Source organism: Penicillium chrysogenum (assembly GCF_028827035.1).
Source record: "Penicillium chrysogenum strain IBT 35668 chromosome Unknown utg000005l_segment0_segment0, whole genome shotgun sequence".
Lineage (NCBI taxonomy): Eukaryota > Fungi > Ascomycota > Eurotiomycetes > Eurotiales > Aspergillaceae > Penicillium > Penicillium chrysogenum.
In genome coordinates, this window is record NW_026622753.1 from 926,715 (window position 1) to 952,701 (window position 25,987).

The 25,987-nt window shown below is 49.4% G+C and overlaps 10 protein-coding genes across 10 annotated transcripts; 5 read left to right on the forward strand and 5 right to left on the reverse strand.

The window, feature by feature from the left end:
• Window positions 1-712: 712 nt before the first annotated feature.
• On the forward strand, window positions 713-1,694 carry N7489_008743 (uncharacterized protein; the record flags this gene model as incomplete). The annotated part of the gene is made up of 2 exons (XM_056714493.1): window positions 713-977; window positions 1,030-1,694. 2 exons carry the CDS (start codon window positions 713-715, stop codon window positions 1,692-1,694), a joined length of 930 nt encoding a protein of 309 aa, XP_056562115.1.
• Window positions 1,695-2,563: 869 nt separating this feature from the next.
• Window positions 2,564-5,786, forward strand: N7489_008744 (uncharacterized protein; the record flags this gene model as incomplete). The annotated part of the gene is made up of 8 exons (XM_056714494.1): window positions 2,564-2,710; window positions 2,761-3,284; window positions 3,338-4,404; window positions 4,456-4,754; window positions 4,804-4,874; window positions 4,920-5,009; window positions 5,059-5,085; window positions 5,138-5,786. The coding sequence occupies 8 exons, from the start codon at window positions 2,564-2,566 to the stop codon at window positions 5,784-5,786; spliced, it is 2,874 nt and encodes a 957-aa protein (XP_056562116.1).
• Window positions 5,787-8,700: 2,914 nt separating this feature from the next.
• Window positions 8,701-9,845, reverse strand: N7489_008745 (spermidine synthase; the record flags this gene model as incomplete). Its single annotated transcript, XM_056714495.1, has 3 exons — window positions 8,701-8,981; window positions 9,173-9,739; window positions 9,815-9,845. The coding sequence occupies 3 exons, from the start codon at window positions 9,843-9,845 to the stop codon at window positions 8,701-8,703; spliced, it is 879 nt and encodes a 292-aa protein (XP_056562117.1).
• A 551-nt stretch (window positions 9,846-10,396) lies between these two features.
• N7489_008746 (ubiquinol--cytochrome-c reductase subunit 8) lies at window positions 10,397-11,084 on the reverse strand (the record flags this gene model as incomplete). Its single annotated transcript, XM_056714496.1, has 4 exons — window positions 10,397-10,454; window positions 10,508-10,685; window positions 10,852-10,877; window positions 11,053-11,084. The coding sequence occupies 4 exons, from the start codon at window positions 11,082-11,084 to the stop codon at window positions 10,397-10,399; spliced, it is 294 nt and encodes a 97-aa protein (XP_056562118.1).
• A 209-nt stretch (window positions 11,085-11,293) lies between these two features.
• Window positions 11,294-12,196, forward strand: phb1 (prohibitin subunit PHB1; the record flags this gene model as incomplete). The annotated part of the gene is made up of 2 exons (XM_056714497.1): window positions 11,294-11,614; window positions 11,678-12,196. 2 exons carry the CDS (start codon window positions 11,294-11,296, stop codon window positions 12,194-12,196), a joined length of 840 nt encoding a protein of 279 aa, XP_056562119.1.
• A 268-nt stretch (window positions 12,197-12,464) lies between these two features.
• Window positions 12,465-13,811, reverse strand: N7489_008748 (25S rRNA (uracil2843-N3)-methyltransferase; the record flags this gene model as incomplete). Its single annotated transcript, XM_056714498.1, has 1 exon — window positions 12,465-13,811. The coding sequence occupies one exon, from the start codon at window positions 13,809-13,811 to the stop codon at window positions 12,465-12,467; it is 1,347 nt and encodes a 448-aa protein (XP_056562120.1).
• A 1,819-nt stretch (window positions 13,812-15,630) lies between these two features.
• Window positions 15,631-16,170, forward strand: N7489_008749 (uncharacterized protein; the record flags this gene model as incomplete). Its single annotated transcript, XM_056714499.1, has 1 exon — window positions 15,631-16,170. The coding sequence occupies one exon, from the start codon at window positions 15,631-15,633 to the stop codon at window positions 16,168-16,170; it is 540 nt and encodes a 179-aa protein (XP_056562121.1).
• A 1,671-nt stretch (window positions 16,171-17,841) lies between these two features.
• On the reverse strand, window positions 17,842-18,776 carry N7489_008750 (putative C2H2 transcription factor; the record flags this gene model as incomplete). Its single annotated transcript, XM_056714500.1, has 2 exons — window positions 17,842-18,433; window positions 18,493-18,776. The coding sequence occupies 2 exons, from the start codon at window positions 18,774-18,776 to the stop codon at window positions 17,842-17,844; spliced, it is 876 nt and encodes a 291-aa protein (XP_056562122.1).
• A 2,261-nt stretch (window positions 18,777-21,037) lies between these two features.
• N7489_008751 (DUF4396 domain-containing protein) lies at window positions 21,038-21,404 on the forward strand (the record flags this gene model as incomplete). Its single annotated transcript, XM_056714501.1, has 2 exons — window positions 21,038-21,050; window positions 21,112-21,404. The coding sequence occupies 2 exons, from the start codon at window positions 21,038-21,040 to the stop codon at window positions 21,402-21,404; spliced, it is 306 nt and encodes a 101-aa protein (XP_056562123.1).
• A 997-nt stretch (window positions 21,405-22,401) lies between these two features.
• Window positions 22,402-25,694, reverse strand: N7489_008752 (putative regulator of nonsense transcripts; the record flags this gene model as incomplete). The annotated part of the gene is given in 3 exon segments (XM_056714502.1): window positions 22,402-23,922; window positions 23,933-25,427; window positions 25,480-25,694. 3 exon segments carry the CDS (start codon window positions 25,692-25,694, stop codon window positions 22,402-22,404), a joined length of 3,231 nt encoding a protein of 1,076 aa, XP_056562124.1.
• Between the last annotated feature and the right edge of the window lie 293 nt (window positions 25,695-25,987).

The window sequence follows — 25,987 nt, forward strand, 5'->3', positions numbered from 1 at the left end:
AGTTCGACTGGATAGAAGGCGATAAACAACTCTGCAGACAAATCTGTCTGACTATGTGAAATTTTTAGAGGCCGACAAAAACGGAATTCCAGTAAATTGATGCCTGCCAGTCTGATGTTAGTCTACCCCGGTAGACTTTAACAACTTCCTCCGCTCTATATCATGTAGTGGCGATGATTTATATGCCTGCCGAATGCCACCGGCTAGAGAGGAGGAGGAGGAGGAAGAAGAAGAAGAAGAAGAAGAAGAAGAAGAAAGCGTTGGAAAATTTAGGTGTGCAGGATTCAGAACCGTAGCCTGACTACAGTGGTAGCATATACGAAGCTGTATAGCTATTAGGGCTACACCACTTTATTACAGGGTAATTAAATTATCCATACATCAAGGGATCGATCTCTATGGTCTGAAAGGCTCCAGAGGGCTACAGCTCTACGACACACTTTCATTATTAAGGCATATGTGCCGTCCTAGAATAAGGCACCTAGACATGAAACTTCCCTTAAAATGGGGGTTGGGTCAATCCATGGTTCTAATGCTCCGAGCCTCTATACAGATTCATATGCCCGTCGCCTAAAAAGTGGCTATTATAAATTATAGACCATGTATTTGTATGACTGAAGAATGACGATATTAACGTTAGCGAAAGTCGAAGTATGAGTCAATAGTTCCTTCTTCTTCTTCTTTTTCCGTAAATATCATCACCAAAACTAACATGAAGAAGAGAATGGCGAAGCCGAAAATCAAGTCTCAAGGCCTCCGGGCATGGTACCACAAACTGATGGACCTTGCGTCACACCATGATGTTCCTGCTCCAGTCATGGAACACATAGCTCAGGTGGCAGTACAGCTGCCATATGTAAATCCCGCTGATATGAGCGTTCATGACACCAGCAGCGCTTTTGGACTGGAGAGGTCAACCGAGGGGTATCAGCCCTGGCAATTTCCAAAAGTAGAGATTGACCTCCCCAAAGACTTTTGTGAGTGAAACCACCCAATATACCTTGAATTTCTACTAATTACCTTAATAAGTGCGTACTCTCGAGACTTTCGAGGCCCTCACTAAACGCGCGAAGCCCACAGAAACCCGGGTGCGCTACAAACTCGATATCTTGATAAACGTTGTTTATCAAGCGCTCTCCACACAAAATCTACTAGTGAACGGACCCCCCATAACCCTAGCCCATGAAACAACTGTGGCTTGGGGCCCGATCACATACAAAGAAGAGCCACATATCTGTGTAGGAAGGGCGGATTACAGCCTTTTCTTTGGAGAAAGAGATCACCTGGCCTGTCATGTCGTAATGATTGAAGCCAAACAAGCAGGCGGGGATGGCCATGGCCAACTTTTGGCATATATGGCTATGGTACAGGCAAACCGGAAGAAACGTGGGCAGTCGGACTGGACCGTTTATGGGGTGCTTAGCGACGGGGATATCTTCACGTTCTACCACTTGGATATGGAGAGTCAGTTTACGCTTGCTTTCCTGCAGGTGCAACGTGAGGGGTGGCAAAAAATTGCCAATATGCTCGCTTCCTTCATCCTTGAAGGAATGAAAACTTGTGCTTCGCCTATACGATCAAGTTTGGCGAGCGATCCTTCTCCTCGGAACTCTCACCAGCAGCCGTCACCTAAACTTCCTCCGCTTGATACTCTTCCATCAATTGAAGACATGATGGAGATGGAGATGGACTGATAAATGTCTTGATGCTTTGCTTCACGAGCTGACCAAGAAAGGACCTTGTTATATCATTAACTTGCCCTACCTATATTGTTTGTAACACAGTATAGGTATTATACTCAATTTGATGCAAACGAATGCGGGATTATAAGCCTAACACTGGTTTAGAAATCTTCAGTTTCCTCCTTGCACGTTAATACCTTTCATTTAGTGTCAAGCCAATCGAAGGAGTCTCGAGGAATTATTATGTTAGTGAGCGAGCTATGACTGGGAGTTAGAAAAGTACGTTTTAGACTCAACATAAAGCTCAATATGGGCTTCCCCTGGCCTAGAAACTCTATATGCTAATATGCGCCATACCCTGTCTATATAGATAGACCGAAGCAAGCGGATAAGTCAATGCACCTGAGCAAAATGCACTAGGTATGCTAGCGCTACCCAGCTATCCATACATAGTGGTAAGGTGAATGGCCTATGCTTCATCACAATGATACAAGCCATTGGTGTTGGCAAATAAGAGGAGCTCTTGCTTATGGATAGTCTCAGTTACTAGCAAAAACATGTCCTCTTCCTTTACAATTTCTTGACCTTTTAGAGCAATGGTGGGATGTCACGTAGTTGAACAAGTCCCTCAGGTCCGCATGAGGTCGCTTAGAGTGCTGAGTAATCCATCTGGACCCCCGGGCCCGGGCGCCCACCCACGTCAGAGTGCCAAGCGTTCCCGCAGAATACTTGCGGAGGCGGAGTACGCAAATGCCCGGATACCTGCAGGTTGGAGTGTTTTACACGCCCTAACTCTTGGATTGTTCGGGCATGTTACTTCTACTTGGCCACTGGATTGGATGAATGGAAAGACGCAGGTAAATTGGCAAAGTACGCCGAACATGCAACCTGCGGGGCCCTCCAACCCGTCTAGCACCACCCAACCGCGAAGATCGCCTTCGGCGACAGGAAATGCGCAGATTACCCGGAAACGTGTGATCTATAGCTGTATGACATGTCGTCGGCGCAAAGTGAAATGCGACAAGGTGGTCTTCCTTGACCTTGGAGCAAGTTGCTTGAACTGAACATTTCCTTTTAGACACTTCCAGTATGCGGAAACTGCGCGAAAAACAGTGCCGAGTGCGCGTACGATCCGGACCTACAGCAACTTGACTCGCGACCCAGCCGTTCCCGCCGGGTGAATGGAATAAAACGGCGAAGACAGAACCAGCACTCCTTGGAGGAAAATACAGATGAAACCCTCCCGACCTATAACCATTCGAAGCAGGCATCGTTGTTGAATGGCCAGAAAACAGATTTAAGCGCAGTTGAAGCCCATCTGGCTCAGCTTGTATCGCTCGTTGAGCGGCTACGGAAGGACAACCAGGCTCACGAATCGACGGAGATGAAAGCGGCTGCATTAGACCCTGGCGTGGAACCGATGGAAGACGGCAATGTTCAGAGCAAATCGACTGCCGGGCAACCTGCTAGTCCGTTCAGCGCTGCTGCTGATTGTAGCAGCGATGAGTTTCCCATCCCAAACGGCCAGACTACGGATCTGGTCGATCCAATGGAAACTTCAAACTTGGGCCACATGTCCCTGGGGGATGGCGGGAGGTCAAGGTCAGTATCCACTCACTAGACTAGTGCATTGGAGTGTCTGACTTTGGGTCTAGATACGTTGGAACGACGTATTGGGCTTATATTTCCCATGAAATGGAGGAGCTCAATCAACTGCTCGGAAACCAGGATCAGTCGCATGATTTAGCAGCAGGTAGTGACACCGCAACCGATTCCATCTCTAGCAAGCGCAGACAACGGAAAGGATCGATAAGTAGCCAAACCACCAGCCAAACTACGCGCTCCCCCTTTCCGCTCGGCTTCTCAGAACCGATCCAGAAAGCTGTTTGCATCCCATCCGGTTATTTATCACCGAATGATAAAGCGGTCGAGCCATATATGCTTGAGCATATTCCGACGAAATGGCAGAGTGACATTCTCTACAAGGGATTCATGTCTGGCGTCCACTCACTGAGTCCTATTATTCACCCTCCGATGATCTTGAAGCTTTATAATGACTTTTGGGACTGGTACGACTGCAAAAGTTACGCGGGTGAGCCATGCCCTAGTCCTTCGTTCATTCCACTCCTATATGCGATATGGTTTGGAGGCTCAGTTACGATTTCCATGGGAACGATGGAAACGGAGTTCAATACTTCGTCACGAGCTGTTCTCTCGACCAAGTATAGTGAGGAGGTCACTTCTTGGTTAGCCAAGATTTCGTTTCCCCACAGTGTCACACTTCACGGTCTGGCTGCCTATCTGGTTGCGCAGACAATTTTGTCAAGGGAAGAAGAACCTTTGGCAAGTAGTTTGTTTGTTAGTCTAGCAGTGAGAGTGGCGCAGACCTTGGGTTTACATCGTGATCCTGCCCATTTTAATATCGACCCATGGGAGGCAGAGTTTCGACGGCGATTATGGTGGCATATCATGCATATGGATGCCGTTATCGCGATGTCCAGTGGGCTTCCCCCATTGCTTACCGATACAACCTACTGGGATGTTCGTGAGACGAGTGAGGTCAAGGACACCTTATTGGGTACTACGGAAGCCAAACAGTATGAACAATTGGTTGCCCACGGTCAGCGGCCCCCTGATAATCCAGACGACCCGACTGTTTGTGGTGGGCCGTCGATGGTGAATGTGTATTATTTGTCCGCAAAGGCGAAATGCATCATGGCCCGTAAGTAATCTTGCCCTTAGATCTTAGGCACGTGGGCTGACCTCTTCGCAGAGTCTGTTCGTAGAATATTAAAGATTCAGCTTGGCACGAGACCTCTAACGAGGGGGGATATGGTGGAGCTCCGCTCTGTCCTTCACGATCTTCAAGTCAAACTCAACTCCATCATAAGCCGAATTCCAGAGACAACGGCAACTGAAAAACCAGCACCATATCCAAAGCGAGCTATTCATTCCATCGCGTCGGAACTTCCCATGGAAGGTCCATCCGGCTGCCCGGAGCAATATCATTCAGTAGTCCTCGTCGCATTTCATAAATGGGCCAGGATTATTCTGTCATTGTTCATTGATAAGGTAGACCTCTCTATGCAGAAATCTCCTTTCGGCGCTAACATAGATGTAGGCATTCTGTGTTGCCTACCAACCATTCCTAAGGAATCCTCGAAGTCGAATCTGGCCCATCGCGCGCCAAAGGTAAGCGTCGCGACTCATCGAGTTACTGGATCTAATTTGGAACAGTGCGATACGGCATTCCCACGCATTCATGGAGAAGTTTATTCGATTGGCGACGGATCCTGACTTTCAGCCGTTTCAATGGGGCTGGCCTGGGTAAGCATTCCAACTGTTCAAATAAGAATTTTGACTGATTTTCGCCAAGGAATCACCAGCCCATGCATGCAATGATGTACGTTGTTGTTTAAAAGGCTCGGTCTAGTAGTCACACTAAAACTATCTAGGATTATCCTCATCGACTTGTACGAACGACCATATAGCCCCGAAGCTTCCGTGTCACGCGGATTTGTCGATCAAATTTTGTCGCTCTCCGGACCAGACGGGGGCGTTGTAAGTGGCGGAGATGACATCTTCACACAACGTCCGTTGAGGAATGGAGGCCGTGAGGCATGGGACATGATCCGCCGTTTGCGCCAAAAGGCCTGGCAGAAAGCCGGTCTGAATCCACAAATGCCTCGGACGGGACAAGATTGGTCAACCACGTCTGATTTTGCAAATGCACCTTACTTCAATTCCATGTCATCCGCAGCCGTCACTGCACCTACTACTAGCGCCGCTGTGACTACAACCGTCTCCTCATGCGACAGAGCATGTGCTCCCGACTTACCCTTTGCCCATTCCTCCGCTGCTCCTATCTCGACTCAACGATCTCTCATTAACCATCCTCCGGTGAACTTCCTGGACACCACCGGTCCGAATATACCTCCCGCCCCTGAGAATTCTGTCCCCTTCATGATGGATCCGAGCCTCAATTTTGACTGGGGCGAATGGGACAATATCTTTGGGCAATCTTTACCTGTTGCTGATGAGCTTATGGAACCCGATCAGGTCACGGGGCTTGCATTTGCGGATTTAGAAAATGGATCTATGTGAGACGAGCATACAATATAGACAATAAATATTCTATTCGGTCTTGTTATTCAAGTCCCCTGATTTTCTTTTTCTCTCCACTCGATACGAGATATAGCTCTCATACTCTTCTACTCCCCATTTGCTGTGGGTGCTGTTGTTCTTTGTGCCGTGACATGCGAGTTGTATTCTCCACGCCCTGAGACTATTCGATGTGCACTTGACTCGAAACAGTGGGGTAAAGAAAAGTGGTGTATTCGAATATTTGGCCTATTACGGCTGCCGTAGACTGGGCATTAAGGTACAAGTAGAATGGCCAAAGTGATAAATCTATGAAAATACACGTCCTACGCCTTGAGAACGACCTTTGCAATCTTATCCACCGAGTTCGAGACCTGTTTAAACTCTTTCTTGAACCTCTCCTGTCTGATCCCATAAGTTGTGACGGGCCAGGTCTACAAGCAAAGCAGAGCAAGAGAGATACAGGACAAGAGAGTACTCTATTCGAAATATCGATGGCGGGGAAAGCAAGTAAGCAAGACCTGGCGAGCTCTGGAGAGAGCTAGTCAAACCGGAGCTCTATGTAAACAATGCGACCCCCCGACAAGTTGTTCACAAGTTGTTCTTCCAATTGCCGAGGCAGTCTCGAACTTCTTTTAGGAGTTTCCCATAGGAACTTCCTTTTTGTCGAGGAACTTCTTCAGCTCGGCGAGTTTCTCTTCCTCGAGTATCCGATGAACCTCTTCTGGCAAGAATCAGATGAACCAGCTGGCTTGTACGCATCAGTGGAGTAGATTACTGGCGAGTACTCCACAACCCATTGGCCATTAGGCAGCAGAACTTGTCGGAGAAAGATTGTTTGGTTGTATTTGCTGACGAAGCCGAATGCACACTGAAGGTCGCCCGTATACAGGATGGGCTGACCGAGGAGACGCCTGAGCCGTTGAGGCCGGCCATACGCGCGGCTAAGAGAATGGTGAGGCACGACCCATGGCCCTGTGACCATCCCTCAAAACAAAACAGGGTAGGGCAGGCCAGCACAACAGCAGCTGATTTAGGTACTGCCATGAGCGACGGTGCCGTCCTGAGGAAAAGGATGAGCGAATGGTTGGTTCTTGCATAGGGGTTGGTCATCATCACAAACAAATTCCTCTTGCTGGTGCCGTGGCCTGGGTAGTTATTGTGCTACCCTAACCACGGCACCACTTATCTCCCCTTCTGTCTCACCCTTTAACGCATCCATCAACAAATCGATGATGTGTGAGATTGGCTCGGTGCCAGCCTGTGGCGGGAGTCTGTATCCAGGAGGTGCAGCAGCAAACTGCACCGGAATATTGATTTCGGCGGGTTCGTGGCTGTTTTTCCTCTGGACTATTCTAGTGCAGTCATATAAGACATCCAACCCCCGAAGCTCCAGGCCGCTCCCCGCACTTCCCACTAATCGGCGAACATCTCCGAGACCATGAGGTCTATACATTGGACCTGTCTAGGTACACATCGTTAGCACATGTCAGACACATCAACGGATCAAATCGCATGAAGGATCCCACATCCTGGGATGACAGCTTGATTTCCCCAATATGACTATTCGAAAATGAACATACCGGATGATTGACCACGCTGGTCGGCTACCCCGTTACTTTTTCCCTAACGGACTTCCTTGCTCTAGTCTTCTTCGGCTAGTTAGCTCTCAGTGCAATTCAAATGTTAAGCGGTGCACAATGACCGAATGTACTCAGTCAATCCAATTTGCAATATAGGCTCCCTCACAGATCAATTGAAATAAAGGTATCATTGGATATCTCGATGTGAAGAATAGAAGACTTACTCCGGGCCTTGCCCCTCCTAGCACCTTTTGATCCCCGGTGGGCCTTTCTCTTCTTCCTACCCGTTTGCTTTATAAAGGATAGAAGTCAATATGTCGATCAGAACTCGCAGTGCATTCAAGATATTGCTCACATTTGAGTGCTCAGCGATAGCCTGCATAGCAATGGCAATTCCGCGGGTGTAATTTGCGAAATATTCGCACTGTTGTGGATATGGCCTCCATTAGGCTATATACATTAACCGTGGTTTTTTGTTGGTCGAGTGGAATAATGCCGTATTTTATTCCAACAGGATGTAACCGCCGGCGTTATAGTGTGTACACCATTCCTATCGCAGTTAGAATCCATCTCTTTCCTTATTTGATCTGAGAGAGAGAGAAAGAGAAGAAAGGAAGACATGAGATTCTCTGACAGATGGGAGCTAGCTAATATAGCTAGCTAGGAAGCAAACAGAGAGGCCTGACACCTGGAAAACCAGGCATCAGCCTGGATGACATCATAACATTATTGCATTTACTTCTGTGGATAGTAGACGGTATGCAAAGCATGGAGAGGAAAAGGTGCGGCGCCCATTACAGATAGACCACTGGGACAGCACCTGAGGTAGCAGGAATTTAGGGTAAGAGAAGGATAGATTTGACACGAGGTAGGAGGGTGATGCCTTTTTAATACAACCAAGGCCAATGAGGAGAGGAAATAGGTGGGATCTGAGATCTGATGGTTTGACGGCTAGGGATGATGCGAAGACATACTGCAGCGCTATCCTTGTCTCCTGGCATAGTGAAGATGAGAACAATCCTGTGGTTTTGAGTTTGCAAGGCACCTCTATTCTTCTCTTTCTTCCTCTGCTAACACACTATGGCGTTCAGCCCTATCAACCTCACCTTTAATGCAACCGGCTCTCGTTTCCGCAGAATTTCCGAGGTTATCAATATTGACGTCCAATGAAGACGTATCTTACAAGTGTTAGGCAGCATAAAAGACCATCACACGCGAAACAGTAGAAAAAAGGAATTAATCTACAGAATCGGATGTGCGAAAATCCATGATTTCATTTCAATATCGTCATGAGGATATAAAGACCATAAAAGCTTTTTCAAAGATCACGACATTTAGTTGCCGAGCTTCTGGCGAGCGAAGTTGGGCAGAACAAAGCTGGCGCGGTGGATGTCCTGGTTGTAGTAGCGGCAGAGCTTCTGCTCCTCCTCGGCAGTCCAGGTCCGGAGGGGCTCGCGGACGTTGCGGGTAGCGTCCTTGGAGCAGACCATGAAGCCAATCTGGCCGGAGGGGTAGGTGGGGATGGTGGTGTAGGCGTACTCGGCGACGGGGAAGACCTCCTTGCAAGCCTTCTTAAGGTCGGCGATCATGTCAAGGTGGAGCCATTGGTTCTCGGCTGGTAGATATAAAGCACAGCTCCGCAAAACCGAGCCCGTAAAGCGGGTTGGTTGCGGGGGTGGTGCGAAGAAGATTAGCTTGTGTTCTAATTTGCTTGGGGTGAAAATGAAATGAGGGGAATGGACAATCAAGTAGTGATTGTTCTGGGAAAGGGACTGGGCGAAAGACAAAAAGAAAGTGACGAACAACCTTGGGTAGTGATGACACCTCCCTCGCGAAGGGCAGACTTCAGCAGCTCGAAGTAGGGCTTCTGGAAGAGGCTCTCAGCGGGACCCTCGGGGTCGGAGCTGTCAGTGATGATAACATCGAACTCGTTCTGGCGGTTCTTGAGGAATTCGAAGCCGTCGCCAACGTGGGTGTGGGCGTTGGGGTGCTGGAAGCCAATGGCCATGCCGGGCAGGTACTTCTTGGAAACACGGATGACAGCCTCATCGATGTCGCACAGAGTAGCCTCCTTGACAGAGGCGTGCTTGACGACCTCACGGAGGACACCGCCGTCACCGCCACCAATGACGAGGACCTTCTCGGGGTTGGGGTGGGAGTTCATGGCGAGGTGGGTGATCATCTCCTGGTAGGAGAACTCATCGCGCTCAGTGCACTGGATAACGTTGTCCAGGACGAGGACGGTACCGTAGTCGCTGCTCTCGAAGACGAGGACATCCTGGTACTTGGACTTCTCGTGGTGGATGATCTGGTTGACCTTGAGGCTCATGGCCTGACCGGGCCACATGCCGGACTTCTCAGAGAACCAGCCATCTGTAGATTGGGAATCAGCATGTTATTGTAACGAATTGACCGGAAGGCGGGGTAATGGAGGGGGTTCACACATACCCTGGATGGTGGGGTGGGTAAGCTCGCTCATTTTGATGAAAGAAGAGAAACGACGGGGGAAAATGGATGATGAGTAGAAAGCAGAAGAGAGTCTGGAGAGACGAAGCATTCGAAGAAAAAGGGTACGGCGGAAGTTTGGCTGTTTTGGGCGAATTTTTTGCTTCTTCTCGGCTCAAGTGGGGAACCGCTGCTGTGCTGCCACCAACACCCCCAAAACATTTTCAAAAACAGGGCTAGACCAATTCCAATATGAATAATAGGTATTGGGTACCTCTAGTAGCTTTGATTGACTGCAATTCGACCCGGTAGATGTGTCCCATGCCCACAATTGGGCATGGACACCTGAGGGACCAATAGAGAACCCTAGAAAGACGCTTACTCAAGCTTGACTTTGAATATACCCTAGGTAAGAAGATAGAGACCTCTCAATGGCAAATCAATCGCGGATAAATAGAAAATCAAATGGTCGATTGCTTTCTAGTTACTGTACAAGCATACAGCTCCCCCAAACTGCAGAGTCTTGGGTGTATCGTGCTCTGCTATACCAATCCAACCTCACTCCAACAAACAAATGGAAACAGTTTACTCTTCCTCACCACCCTCGAGAAGGCGGCCGGGCTTAGAGTTCAGGAACTCGTTGCTAAAGCATCAAATTAGCGCACCGATCGAAGCGGCTCCTACAGTCATTCTTACCGCTCAATGGCCCAGTTCATGGCGGCGTATGCGACAACGAAGGGGGGAACAACGTAGAGAACCTGGTGACGGAAACGACGGAAGACGTTGAAGATGGCAGCATGGCCAGCACCGGCGAGGACACGCTGACGGTTAGGGGACAGCGAGTAGGTGGCAACGCGCTGGGGGGTCGGGCAACCTGAAAGATTGGATAGATTAGCGATCCGTTCGAATTCGTTCTCCTGTTTTCTTCCCCGGATCTTTCTCCATTTCTTATCGCGATCTTTCATATCGCGAAGGGGGTCGGTCTGCTGCGCATGCCTCGGGGTCCGTATGAAAGATTCAAGGGTTATTGTCAAACGTACCGAACCCGCCCCAGTTGCCGATGTAGCTATATAAAGTAAAAATTGTCAGTCCACTGAACAGAAGGCACAGAAGTCATTGAGTCTATTAAGACCGACTCAATTGGCATCTTTTGGGAATTGCATTGTGTAGCCGGGCGGGTAACGCATCCGGGAGGCCGGCACTCAACCCACGACACCAGGAGTGAACATGGAACGACTTACTGTCCGTTCTTAGGGTCCACAGCACCACCCATTGTGAATGATTTCGGGTAAAAAGAGAGGAGTGGGGTGGAAAGGGTATGGAGGTAGCGAAATGAGTGAGGAAAAGACGAAGGTCGGGCGAAGTTGGGAGGTTTGGAAAGATGGGCACTAAACCCAATCGGGAAGACTCAGAGTGAGCAACGGGAAAAGCAGACATCATCTCCATCATCCGTCCTCATCACCTCGTCCTCCACCTCCAACCATGGCCCAAGCTCTCCAAAATGTTTATCGAATGGCCTTCCCCCTGGCTATTGGGGGTATGCTAGTCCAAAATTCCATTTACGATGTCAAGGGTGGCACGCGAGCTGTCATCTTCGATCGAGTGTCTGGTGTGCAAGAGAAGGTTGTCAATGAAGGAACACATTTCTTGATCCCCTGGTTGCAGCGCGCAATTGTCTACGATGTCCGCACAAAGCCTCGTAATATCTCGACCACGACAGGAAGTAAGGATTTGCAGATGGTCAGTTTGACGCTGCGTGTGTTGCACCGCCCGGATGTGCCGAAGCTGCCGCAGATCTACCAGGTGTGTATATCCTACGATCCTTAAGCATCTCCTGGTGCAAAAGGCTGACCCAAAGTTATTCAGTCATACGGTACCGATTATGATGAGCGTGTCCTCCCTTCCATCGGAAACGAAGTCCTCAAGGCCATTGTGGCCCAGTTCGACGCCGCCGAGCTGATCACGCAACGTGAAGCTGTCTCCAACCGTATCCGTACCGACTTGATGAAGCGTGCCGGACAGTTCAACATCGCCCTCGAGGACGTCTCTATTACACACATGACCTTCGGAAAGGAGTTCACGCGAGCCGTCGAGCAGAAGCAGATCGCCCAACAGGATGCCGAGCGGGCCCGATTCATAGTCGAGCGTGCCGAGCAGGAGCGCCAGGCCAACGTCATTCGCGCTGAGGGTGAAGCCGAGAGTGCCGATATTATCAGCAAGGCTGTCGCCAAGGCTGGCAGCGGGCTGATTGAAATTCGTCGTATCGAGGCCAGCAAGGAGATCGCCGCAACCATGTCGTCGAACCCTAACGTCACTTACCTGCCTGGTGGAGAGGGAAAGGATGGCGGCAAGAGCACTAGCCTCTTGCTGGGTCTGCGGAGTTAAGGGGGTTATAAGGCTATCTTGGGGATTTATGGGCCCCGTTTTCACAACTCATTGAATGTACCAATTAATCGCAATTTTTGCCGACTTGGGGCGAGTCTGGCCTCCTGGCGTGAATCTGGAGTGGTCTGAACTAAACCACCTTATCTGTAGCAATACCATACCTCACTCCACACAGCACTTCGCTTTTTTTTAATTATTCTTCTTTGGAGACCCAATCGTATTGCTCATTAAGTGGTATTTATATGTCATGATATAGAACACATCAGATCTACAAACGCCGATACACGTGCATCTGGAAGCGCATATCTTCCAAGCCTGCTCCTTCGCCAACTTCATACCGAAGACGCACCGCGTCCCGTCTCCACCACCTCGAGTCCTGGGTATATACGCACTCCCACTTGCCCTTCGCCACAGACAGCAGCGTGTGGTCAAGCAAGAACTTCATCGGATAGTTCCTCTCTTGCGGTTCACCCTCCGGTCCTTTTCCTAACTTCAGAGTCGAATAGCTGCCAGGACTATCAACAACCAGAAGCACCGCACCGGCAGGAAGGATTTCAGTCATTTTGAGCAAGAACCCGGTAGTCTTTGGCATGGAGGTAGAGAAGAGCTCATTCAAAGTGAACATGATAGGAATGAGGATGGAAGTGAATGGAGAGGACGAGGAAGGGCCGAGGAGAATTTCTTTTAATCCCTCCTCAGGAAGAGTCAGGACATCTTCGCGACGGAAAGACACTGAAAATGTTTCACTAGCCACTTTCTCCGACAGCAACGGGGGACGGTATTTCGTCGTCTGCGAAAATGGCACATCCGCCGAGGTGATGGTTCGTGAAAGTCTGTCAACAACGTCGGACCAATTTCCGATATCGACAGCCATGACAGAGAGACTGGGTGCGCTGACACCTGGGTCTTCAACTTCAGCTTCCTTCTCATTTTGAGATTCGGTGTCTTCAAGAGATACGCTGGCAACACGTTCCTCTAGCGACTGGGCTTGGGAGCCCATGTCTCTCCACGCAGCTGCAAGAGCAGCGATCTCTGCACCGGCTCCACCACCAATGGATACAACACGGGTGCAGGGATTCTTGCTTCTAGCACGGCCTCGGCTGTCTTCCTCTTCCTCTTTCATCCAGGTCAAAACTCCCTTCAACAAGCCCGCATATCCCAGTGACCGGGACGCACTCCAGCGCAAGGCATAAGCACGCAGCAGATCCTCGCCTGCCTCGGCGAAGGCAGAGTCAAAATCGCGCTGATATAGGAGTCCCTTGATTGTCTGGATCAGAGATTTAATGTCTAATGGTTCATCTTTATTTTCGTCTTGTGATTCAGTAGGGTTGGCATCCTGGCTTGCAGATTCCGGTTCTGCGACAGGGTTTCCAAGAAGGGCGGTTTTGAATACATCCAAGAGAAGTTGTTGGAGGGTGAGAGGAATTGTGCTGACAAGATTAAGCCCAGAGGACTCTTCTTCCTCTACTTGTTCGGCTTCGGCTTTGGCTTTTGCGACTTCGGCTTTGCGATTGGCATGCTGTTTGTTTGCTGGAGGCGCTTGCTTCGGTTTTTGCGCTCTCGCTTTTGGACCTGGGGACCTCCTGCGGTTTCCCTGACGTGGGGCGTGAGGCATTATATATGTATATATATTCCAAAAATCCTCGTTTCGTCTAGTCTATTGTGAGGAATCTGTAATCCAACGTGGGGTGGAATTTTGAACTTTTTCCCTTATCGTTATCGGTGGCTCCACTATTAAGGTCTATAAATCCGTGGACCATCCCGAGGTCAGGTATGACTTGATTGTTCAATGGTTTCGAGAATTATATACATATTGTTCAAAAAGTCTGATGCTTTGAAGTTTATCTAACCTTGCTGCATTCTGGGAACCCATATCCACCAGAATATGTTGAATAAAATCTATGTAACGATCAATATGGAGACGCTTGTAGTCCGGAATCGAGCCTCGAGCGCGTAGAAGACATAAATACAATCAATGCAACACAATATCTAGAATAAAACCTTTCATATATTCGCTGTGTCTGTCGCTATCAATCTGCTACAGTATATACATAGCCGTACACGGCGTCGGCCGTATATCTGACGCCGCCTCTAGAGTTGATCAAGACGCTGCATCTTCTCCAGGCAAAAGCCCCTAATAGTGTATAGAAAGACCGTTACCGAGTTATAATAATTATGTCACGCTTTTATCAAGATCTTGTTGGCTGTCTTCCATTGATAGAATTATGGGATACACTACAAAAAGCACACCCTATTCCTTCTATTGCATGTGATATACATATGTATGTGCGAGCATTCGGTTCTTAATCAATAATCACAGTATCCATGGATACTTGACGATTATGCTGAAATGTCCAAGTTTTATAATTTGAGACGAACGTCAAAAGGCAGGAAGTATATACGCGTGTGTCAATCCAGATACATACGATGCGCTTTTTTTGAGGGCTTTATTGCCCAGTTATCTCAGTTGTGTATGGAGAGTCAATAACGCAGTGAACCACAAACGGAAGAATCATCTACAAGGATACGTAACATGCCTTGATATACGTCTCGTCGTTGTTGTTCCCAACATACTAATTCAACCAGCCACTTGCGGATGCTTCCGCCTAGAGCGCTGCCTACACCTTACATCCACGAGATTCTACGCTCTGATCCGAAGCCATATGAAGAGGCGAATGACACCATCACAGAAACAACGCACCAAGTCCATCATGTGATATCGCGTTGAGCCGCTCGCGTCGAGTCAAGAGCCGAACGCGCAATCCACGTAATAATGAGTCACAGCCTAGTGTTGTCAGCCAAGGAGTCATACCCGTCGTCCGAGCGTGCTATTTCACTGAGGTTGACGTCTCATAGGCCGCCGTGAGGAGTAGTGGGCTCCCAACGGAGCCCGTTAACGGTCCCCTAACTCCGACCTTCTAGATGTGGACACCGCCAGCGGGGCCGTATGGTTTGCTGACGGCCGTGCTCACGAAGGCCTCGCTAGAGCCCTCGCGGGAATATACGAGATGTGACCCGAGTTGAAAGTGGTGTGGCTGAAATGTCTGCCTGATAACTATCGCTATCGTGTAGAAGCCTGAGTGCCTCAGGAATACATGCTTGTCTACGTCAATGGATATCATTGGCTGCCCTATACTTCAACTGTCATCGTGCATGTCGGATGCAATACGACGTATTTGAGTGCTATGAGGTGGCCTCTTGAGGTTAAGCGCCGGTTAGTTAACTAACTAGTTAACTACGACACAGAAATATATACAGAGAAGTTGAACACGATTGATTGGACCCCTACATTTTACAATACGGTCAATAAGGTATTAATCACTGCTCCATCCATGGATGGATGTGCTCGTCACCTCTCCGCACTTTTCTTCTCTCGCACTTTTCTTCTCTCGCACTTTTCTTCTCTCGCACTCCTTCTCTCTCTGCTCTCCACAATGTCTCGATTAGGAGATTTCGATCATTTGTGCGGTACTGAAGTCAGGCTCGAACAACCTTCCCCTTCACCCAGCGTGACGTTTGTCCTCGATGATAAATTGTCTGAAGAATACCAAACCATGACGCAGGAAGAATTTGACGATGGCCTCGGCCATCCGTTTGCGGCACTCAAGTTCTCATGTCATAACCTCTCCGATCCCACCCAACAGGGCTTTATACGGCTCTACTATCAAATTCCGATTGATGGTACTATTTCTCAACCCCCTCAAGCCCGAGCTCAGCAAGCTCTCACTCAGCACACCCACGCGGAAGTCAAGGCTCTCATAAGTCTCGATCACAATAACTGCACTGCAGTCCCAAAGTTACTTGGTTATGGTAAACGGGTGCAAGGTGTCGGAGACTACGTCCCTGGGGGTTACATCAATTATGTCGCGTGGGCACGGGTGCCCGGTGAACCGATTAGCTCCGTTTCTTACTGGGAACGTGACCTTGCATACCGGGAGGAGGTGCGTTCCGCTTTCCGTGCTGCTTATAGGTAAGATCATACTCCCTTTGTGTACCCCAAGAGAGCTACCAGTACTAATATTAAGAAGAGAACTAAAAAGGATGTATGGGCACCGGCAATTTGCTCTTTGAGGAAACTCATCTACGATGAAGCCACTAAGTCTATGTAGGTGGCTATGACAATCTACAAACATCGATCACGGTGAGCTAATGCTTTTCAGGCATATTTCTGGATTCCGTGATCCCGATACCTTGGAGCCTGAGCCATTCTCCGACGCGACATACGTAATTTGGAGATTGGTGAAGCCATCTCGCAGGCTGGACTGGATGCGTGATAGCTCTGACTGGAAATGGTGACGAACAAAGGCGTACATTCACCCCCGGAGACCCGCTCAACCGACATCTACTTTGGGGATTATAAGTGCCCAAGAAGTACTTACAAAAACATCCCCGACGTTGTAGGGCTACAAGACACAAATGGCACAACCGAAATCAAGCTGGTTGGGAAGTTGAAGACACCCTGGGTTGATGAACATGTTCTTCTAGTGGCCACTGCGAAAAATATGTCCAACAAGCAATAAATCGAGCGGGAAGCGTTCGATTTCGACGGCAACGGCCAGCTTAGGGCATCGCGAAGCCCCCAGTATCCCGCACCGTTATTCTGGACTCACGGCATACCCTTTGTGGTCATGGCGAAGACTGTGGCCCTCACCGGCGAGCGTCACGCCGGCCTTGCCGCATTCTGGCTGGACATGAACGACACGAACATGAAGGCCGCTCCAAGCGCTTTCACGATTGGCCAAATCGTGGCAAATTCGTCGCCCAACCTCGCTCCATCAGCCAGCAGTTATTCTCGCACAAAGGCACGTACCCCCTAAACAAAGTGACTTCGGCGCGCGATCGCCCAACCTCTGCGGGATATGCAGAAGCTGAATTGTGGATATGGGTTCATTAGCACCTACGAGGATACTATCTTCCTGAGGCAGTTTCAATCCCCTGGGGGAGGATGGGAAGTGTGGTACTCACCATCCATCTCCTCAAGCTGTTATATGCCAACAGTCCCTCGCCCTCAGGGGATCCATCTGACACTGCCGCAGGTGTCCATGAAAATGTGCATGTTCTACGTCTGTAGTTTAGTGAGCACCAGCCCCCCCGGTTTACAACCAGACAAGGGGTGGGTAGTTAAGAGATGATGTCTCTAGGCATCACCTGCATACTCAGTTGAAAGATAGGACCACATCAAGAAGATATTATTCGTACAATTTGCTGTTAACCGGGAACAAACCGAACTAAAAATGGAGTTGGGTGATAGAAGCGAGTAACACAAAGGATACATCGAACGAAACACCCGGGTATTTGAGGCGAGACAACGCTGTAAACCGCCTCTGGAGACAAACACCGCCTGGCCCATAGAAATCATCAAGCTGAAACGCCGTAAAAGACTGGCAAGGTCAATCCTCGAATCCTCACGTTCTGCGAACGCAAAGAAGCAACTTCTGCTCAGAGAAGATCAATGGAGACCGAACCCAAATGCTACACAAAGCAAGAGGAAAAGCAACGTCGCAAAAAAGAAAAAGAAAGAATAAACACACGAAACAAGATAAAAAGCACAGTCGCAAATTTTGAAGCGCATTAGCTACTTCGATAAACGCCCGTAAGATGCATAGGTCAAATCTGTAGACGTTTCGATCCGAAAGGAGCAACCCTTAAACGGGAGGAGCTGCAGTAGGCTGGGGAGTGGGCTGCGAAAGGTCCTGCAGGTCGGGCACGGGAGGAGACTGCTGGGGGATAGCCTGCTGAATGTTGGAGACGATACGCTCCAGCTCTTGGAGGCGGCGATCCTTCTCTTGGACTTCGCGGCGGAGTCTCTTAACTTCGTGGTGCAAATCGACTCCGTGCTCATCGGTCTCAGGCAGGTTTTGGAGATCTCCAACCGCAGGAGAATCGTGGCGACGCTTCATTCCAGTGATAGGGAGAGACGGGGCGCGGACACCCTCGACACCTTCAAGGTCGGTGGCGCGGTCCCAGGAGGACATATCAACCATTGGGGGGGCTTCATCATTGTGCATGTGGCGACGGCGAAGATGTTCTCGCAGGTTCTCTTGGCGCGTGAATCCGTTGCCAGTGCTGCGGTTGCAATCGCTGTATGGGCACATCAGGGCCTTCTTGGTGTCGGTGTTTTTCTTGTGAACTTCGCGCTGGTGGCGCAGGAGACCACCAGAGTAGGTGAAACCCTGGATCTTGTCACAGTTTGGTTCATAACACTTGTAGGGACGATCATGTTTATCCATGTGCTTGCTAGGGTTTGGTTAGTACTAGCGCATTATAAAGACACAACCACAGGGTATTGTACTTACTTCCATTCACATGGACGACGGAAAGTAGGAGGAGCAGAATGACACTCGGGGTGGTCGCAGAAAATCTGACCTTCAGAGTTCTTAGGAGGATCGCGGGCGCGTCGAACAGAAAGGCGCGGACGCGCCCCGTCAAGGTTGTTGAAGGTCCCGTGCATGGGCTGCTGGGGGTCGTTCATTCTGGCAATTGGGGCCGAGGTTTCAGATGCAGAGGCAAGGATGGAGGCAGTAAGAGCGCCGTTAGGACCTTCACTTCGTGGGCTAGGATAGTCAGACCCGTCACCCATATCGCGAAGTTGATACCCCACACTACTGAGGGGATCTTGATAGAATGTAGATACCGGAAAGACGCGTCCTCAATTCACAACAACGGTAAATTCAGGAGTACTGAGTAGTTGAGTTGAAGGAAACAGTAGAAGTGAGTTGTTTATGAAAAAATTTCAAATAAATCGGCGGTGAAAGCCTAGTAGATGTCGATGGTATGGAGTCGGGAGAAGATGAGGAGTTGCCAAAATTTTCAGGTAGCAAGGCATCCGTAGCCTATTTATACCCGCTTGCGTCAGGTGCATATGCGCCACTCGTGTGGCGCAGCAATCCTTATTTTCTTTTCCAAGTCCCTGCAGAATCTTGCTTCTTTCGTTTTCTAGTGGGCTCTTTTTCAGAAAGCTGGATTATCATACGAATTCATAACTGCCTAGAGGTTATATACATGCAGGTTAAAATGTGGACAATACTGTTTATTAATGCCCGGTGATCCGGGATATAGATGAGGGGAGGAAACACAAGTGACTCATACACTAGACAGACACCGTGGGTATGACTGTATAGTATGTCCGGAGTACCAATCCTGTTGTCCCATATCGGCGGATCCGGCTTAGGTATCAAAGCAAGATGCCCCTGTCAGGCAGCCGTCCACTTCCGAAATATTTGGAGTCGCCACAACTGGTTCTCCAGCTGGTTCTGACAAATCGAGTGGCGGTGAGTGCACGTGACAGTGATCGCCCTTGATCTCCAATCACGTGCATCAACGAAGATGCTTATTTAAGCATCAAACATCGGGCAGCCGGGCAGTGCCTTTCTGCAACGTACGTTCGCCATGCCCGATGTTAGGCTACAACAAATTGGTTATGGTTGACAAGCTTCAGAAATCAATGATCTTCATGTCCTCTCAATCAATTGTTTCTATTAAAAGGAATATGATGAGGATCCACCTATAGCTTTCTCAACCTCAACCAGGCTATGCAGTCTTGCAGGATACCGAACGTTCTATTGTGTTCCAAAGTATGTAGCACAGAAATAACGTGGTTTGTGTGGATGTGCTTCAAGATCAGTATATTGAGAATCTATAAGCCTACGGATTAGCCTACGAATATATCATACTAGGAGGTTTTTCCACACAGTGAATATGGCCTATTACACCATATTTACATGTAACAATGAATGGCAAGACCGAACCTTCTACGAGACTATGACATAGAGTAGCATTGGAATCACTGAATAGTGTTTAATTCATGCTGAACACAAACATGGCTAACTCCCAAGGAGATCAATCATAAGGGCTAATTAACACTGCCTCTACCGTAATAGAACAGCCGTTGATGCTAGGCAAGCCCCAATGCACGTTCATCTATTTCGAGTATATCGCTGCCCAGTTTGAACATGTTATCTGGCTGAGCGATAGAATTATACTAGGCCCCAGATCTATACACCCGGAAGGACGATGCCCAAACCGGCAAAGCAAAGCCACCACCCGACGTGGACAAACAGGCACAATAATTGATCGCGTGATATCTACATCCACGTCAAATGAATGTTAAGAATGAGTTCGTGTTGTCAAGGCGAGATTTTCCTAGTGCTCCCGTAGCCCCACCGGGTAGTCCTAGGGTATATCCGAAGGTGCTCAGCGTTTGGCATTCAGAATATTCTGCTTTATCATTTTCTTCTCGGCCGGTTATTTCTTCTTACCATATTGGAAACTGTGGAATTATCAAGTAATATCATTACTCAATATGTGGTTTGGCGTGTCCATTGTATCTAACCTCATTTCATTGCGGCATTTGTGCTACAGGTCCGGGGACCATGCTCCACTATCCCTACCAACCTCGCAACTTGGCGCCCCTTGACCGTGTCTCTTCGACTTTTCATCTTTAAATTTGCATATGTTACCATTGTGAATTGTCGTAAGATCCCAACAACTTCGAGTATGAATCAAATACGCCACCCATTTTTACTTCGGAGCCGAGGCATTTGCTGGGTTTCGGGACGCGCCTTCAGTGGCACCACTCGTGCACAAGCCTGCCATACAGAGAAAAACCAATGTTCAAAGAGCATCGAGCGCGAAAAACAATTATCGCAAACCCTGAAATGTGCCAGAAAGCCGCCATCCCAGCCCGTTTCGGCCCTTAGTCTTCCATTCTGGACCTGCAGATCCACCTGGAAACGAGCAGGAATCAACACTCTCCGCTGCTTAGTGGGATGTACAGCTGGTGATTTCTCTGCCTTATGGATCCTGCAGACTTACTACCCTGAGATGGGGATGGGCAGCATAATGGCCTTGTCGAGTGGGTTTACCTGAACGAATCAGCTCGTATCGGACCTTGTGTACTAAGAACAATCATCTAGTGGCATCCGGTATCACAACTTCAGTTATCCTCGAGACGATCCTGCTCCGCCGGGGAGCTGACCAACTCTCCTGGCCGATGGCTGCTCGTACCGCTATGGGCATGAGTATGGTTTCAATGTTGGCCATGGAACTAGCTGAGAATGCAGTTGACTATCATCTGACCGGTGGGATAGTTGCCTTTGGAGATCCAAAGTTCTGGCTGGCGGCAGTGGTATCGATCGGTGCTGGGTATCTGGCGCCATTGCCGTATAACTATCTGCGGCTTCGAAAATATGGGAAATCATGCCACTGATTTCCAATGTACCTACTATGCTTACCTCCATGGAATATAGTCATCGTTTAATCAATGGGTTAATTCCACTATCAGCTTTTGCCACAAAAGTTATAAGCACCAACAGAAAGTACTAACTTTAAAAATGATAGATGCAGATTATACGTAGCAGAAGTGGGTTAACTACCTAGAGGATTCCAGGGCCAGCACTGACGTATGAGAGGCGGGGGCCGATTGAAATCACTGGTCGTTTAGTTAGTTCATTACATGCACACTGGCATATCGAGGTGTATATTGAGTTACCTAGTCCGACAGTAAGGCTGATGTGGGAAGCGGTTGATGGGGTTGATGGGGTTGATAGGCAGAAGCGGAGCACTTGCTTCAGCCCTAACTCGGAACATAAGCCGGCAGATATTCAACCCGGGAAGGTCGGTTTGGTTTTGTTTCTTGTCCCGGCCCCGGGAATATTGTTTGCTCACTACATTGGGGGGAAAAAAAAGTGTGGGATCATAATTGGCATTGTTTTTGATATTAGCTAATACCTGACTACCTAGAAAATAAAGATAGCAAGTATAAAACATGGCCAAGGGGCAGGGGTAAATTCACAGAGTTGCCCAGTAATTGCTACCGGGGCTATCTGAACGGGGCATCGGCAATCGACGGGTGAGTTTTCAGTTATTCCTAACCGGAAGATACTGGAGGATCATTGTCTATCGCCTCATTCTCGAAAGACACGCCTTGTAAGAATGTCACAGTGACAATGGCGAGGGATCAGACCCAGGGAACAATCCTTCGACGAACAGAACGGTGCTGTGGCAGCAGGTCAAGATGACCCCGGGATAAGCATCCGAAACGTCTTGGGCTTGCCGATCCGAAGTCCTGGTCGGCGTAAAAGAAACGGGCGGGCAGACTCTGTTGGAAAGAACCCTGATAGTATGCGCGGACATTGCTTTGCCGAGTGGTAAGACGGGCGAACCTGTTGGAGGTTGCCCTGGGGAATGTCAGACAAAAGAGTCACTCAGTCATAGTTGCCACCGACTTGGCTAGCAAAAGCGGTAGAGACGCTACGGGCATCGTCATCATCGTGAGGGCTCTGGCCCGGCACACCGCGAGTCACGCGGATGCTGGCGGAGCTGCCTCCAAATATGCTGCCGTTGTCCGGAACTCCAGCCCTGTAAGGCTCCCGTCCGCCAGACTCGACGTAGCGCTTCAATCGGTCAGACTGGCTGAGACTGGGCTGCTTGCTCATGTCGTTAATGCTCAGACCAGTGAGACTGACACCGCCCTGGTCAACGCTCCGTCCGTCAGTGACGCTGCAGGTGACATCAGACTCAGTAGCAGCGACTGACTCGCCAGTCACACTCGGTGCGCCCTTGGGTCGGCCACCATTTGCTCGACGACCGCCAGAGATCGCAGGCCAGGACTCGCCGAAATTCTGGAACATAGGGGGATAGCCAGATGGAAGGCCAACACCACCAAGCGCCGAACCGTGAACGGAAGATACATCGTCAGGGATATATCCCACCACCGATCCAGAGTCATGATACTCATTGCGATGACCGCCGTTGCGACCATTCACTGCATTACTGGGTACATTATTGGTTTGACTGAAGGACATCTGGAAGCGCTGCGGGCCTCTGTATGCTTGCTTAGGCCGGCTGAATTGTATCAGGGACTCCTGAAGGTTGGACAGGGGTCCCTCCACGAGACAGTGACGTTCCTTGAAGTGCTGCAAAAGGCAGTTCCACAATGGGTGCTTAGACAAGACCTTAGGGTTTCCGAGGATAACCAGGCCAAATCGAGCACGAGTAAGGGCCACGTTGAGGCGACGAGGATCGCTCAGGAAACCAATACCTTGGTGATCATTGGAACGAACACACGAAAGGATAATGTAATCCTTCTCTCGGCCCTGGAATGCATCGACCGACGCGACCTCGATCTCCTTGTAATGTTCCTTCTTAAAGGTGCCGTTTGCCTGCATCGAGCTGACGATGTAGCTCCGCTGTCCCTCGTAAGGAGTAATGATACCGATATCCTTCGGCTGGACACCTGCCTTGAAGAAACGTGTGACAATCTTCTCGACGTTGGTAGCTTCAGTGCGGTTCAGATACGAGGTGCCTGACGCCGAGATCTCTTCGTTGCCCAGGTTTGACCAGAACATCATGGGATCATCGATGATGGGCCAAGGGAAGTCAACGTCACGGCGGACACGATCGGCAATGGTGATGCCGTTCTGTAGCGAGCCTTCGTAGAACATGTTCGAGGGGAATTCAGAAAGGCACGGGTGCATACGATACTGGACGTTTAAACGGATAGGAGAGCAGCCCAAGATAACGAGACGCTCGAACAGAGACTGGTTTAGACCAGCCTTGGCAGCCTTCTTGTTCATGATCACGGGCCCAAGCTGCTGGTGATCACCAACCAGTACAACTTGTTTGCAGCCTAGAACTAAGGGGATCATGCACTCGGGCTCAGCAGATTGGGTTGATTCGTCAATCAAGACTGTGCGGAACTTGCCCTTTGAAAGACGGGGGATCACCTGCACCAACGCAAGTACAGCAGATCACATCCGCGTTGGTCAGAATCTCACGCTCAGCAGAGCGAGTAAGTTGCTTCAGGCGCTTTTCGTCTTGGCTAGACAATTCCCCAAGTTCGGCCTTGAGCTGGTTGAGTTTCACCAACTCAATGTTGCTATCGTTCATACGAACCTGCTCGTGCAGTGAAAGGAAACCAACAGCAGATTCCACATCCTCGCGAGACTTGGCAGTAACTCGCACAGTCTTCAGGCCCGTCCGATGAATACGTTCGCAGAGCTGGTCAACCGCAACGTTGGACGGAGCGCAGACAAGAACCTGGCCTCCATTGATCTTGGCAAGATGATAGATGATGGTGGCTGAGGTAACGGTCTTACCAGTTCCAGGGGGGCCTTGGATCAAACTGAGAGGTCGCTGGAGGACACTCTTAACAGCGTTGATTTGACTGCCGTTCAGATCTGGCAGACCTGGGACACTGAACTTCTTCGGAATCTGGGTCTTCATAGGAGCTGCAGCAACCTCATGGCCAAGGAGGCGATGGAAAATGTAGCCTGAGACACTCTGCTCATCCACGGCAAATGTCTTCATGGCACATTGCATGCGGTCAAAGGAAGTTGACTTCCAAACATAGTCGGCCATAAAATTGTGCGTGCATTCTGTAGGGACTGACTTGTGGTCGCCCTTGGCGCGTAGTTCGATAGTGACCTCATCAGATTGATTGTTCGGGATCTTGATCACATAGCCCACACCCTCCCACTTAGGACGCAATTCACCATTGTACTTGATGCGCATCTCGTCGCCCACAGCCAATTTGACATCTCCCAGCTCAAGCTTTGGCAGCACAAAGCTTGCGAGGTGCTTGTTGTTGAGACCAAGATCCCAGCGCACAATGAGTCCATCCTGGGATTGGGATTCCTTCAACTTGCGGTCGTAATCAGCCTCGATTTTAACGAGTGGTCCGAAAATGTTTTGGTACTGGAAAGCATCGTCGTAGCGGAGTAGGACTGGCGCCGGCTCATCATCCACTGCTGTGGCCTTTTCTAGGTCTTCCAGGGTCGCCTGAGAGTTGTCTTTCCACATTTCCTCCAGTTTCGCAATCAATTGAGGACTGAGGTGACGGGCTCGGAGTTGTTCTTGGTCGGTGGGTGCTCCCACGAGCCAGGGAAGGAAAGAACGATCCTCAATAAGAGGCTGCCATCGTGATGTATCCCAGTTCATGTCCTTAGAGGATGGCATAGAGGCACATGGCTGTCGACATAGCAAAACAACAACAGTATCGGATTTCGCGGGAATGAATCCAAGCAGGAAGACATTTTTGGTGCCACAGTTGTAGCATTCCAGAATAGTATCACCCAAAGAAGAGGCGGGGTGAAGCTGGACTTCTTTATGACGAGCTCGGACAAGGTGATTGACGATATGGGAAGAAGAGGTATTGCCACGTGCACTGCAGAACCACTTATTGCACGACAGACATTTAACAACGCTGCTCGGGTTGTGAATGCCACAGTACCTACAATATAATTAGTAAATGAACATCTACCAAGAAATATCTGAAGACTCACGCGCATGCATGGGCTGGGAGCTCTATTTCCTCCTCTCCATTTCCTTGGGACTTCTGATTCCCGTTTGTGGGTGCGCCGACTGTGCTTTCTATGTCGTCATCTTCAAAGGCATCAGAGCCTTCATCTTCATCATCATGCCGGCGTGGACGTGCGCGCCCATGTGCGATCTCGTCGATTTCGGCTCCCGCTGAGGGGTCTTCCGGCTGGTAGCTCATTATTGGTACCAACTTGGAATGGCGATAGGGATGACTGGAGCTGATCAAGATTTAAAGCAGAGGGCAAATCAAAAGCACTTGAGAAATCAGAAATGGAATTTGCAGTCGTAGACGATTTAAAGAGCGTAGAGGACAAACAGATTGTCCTATGGTGGTATTCAACGTTTGAAATCTCCAGGGTGTGCCTGAGGGGCAAACGAACGGAGATCTAATCGACACGAGGGATTAGCGGTAAGTGCTTGATGAGAACAAATGATACATACAACCAGTCCAGCTCTCTGTGTCAGAGGACT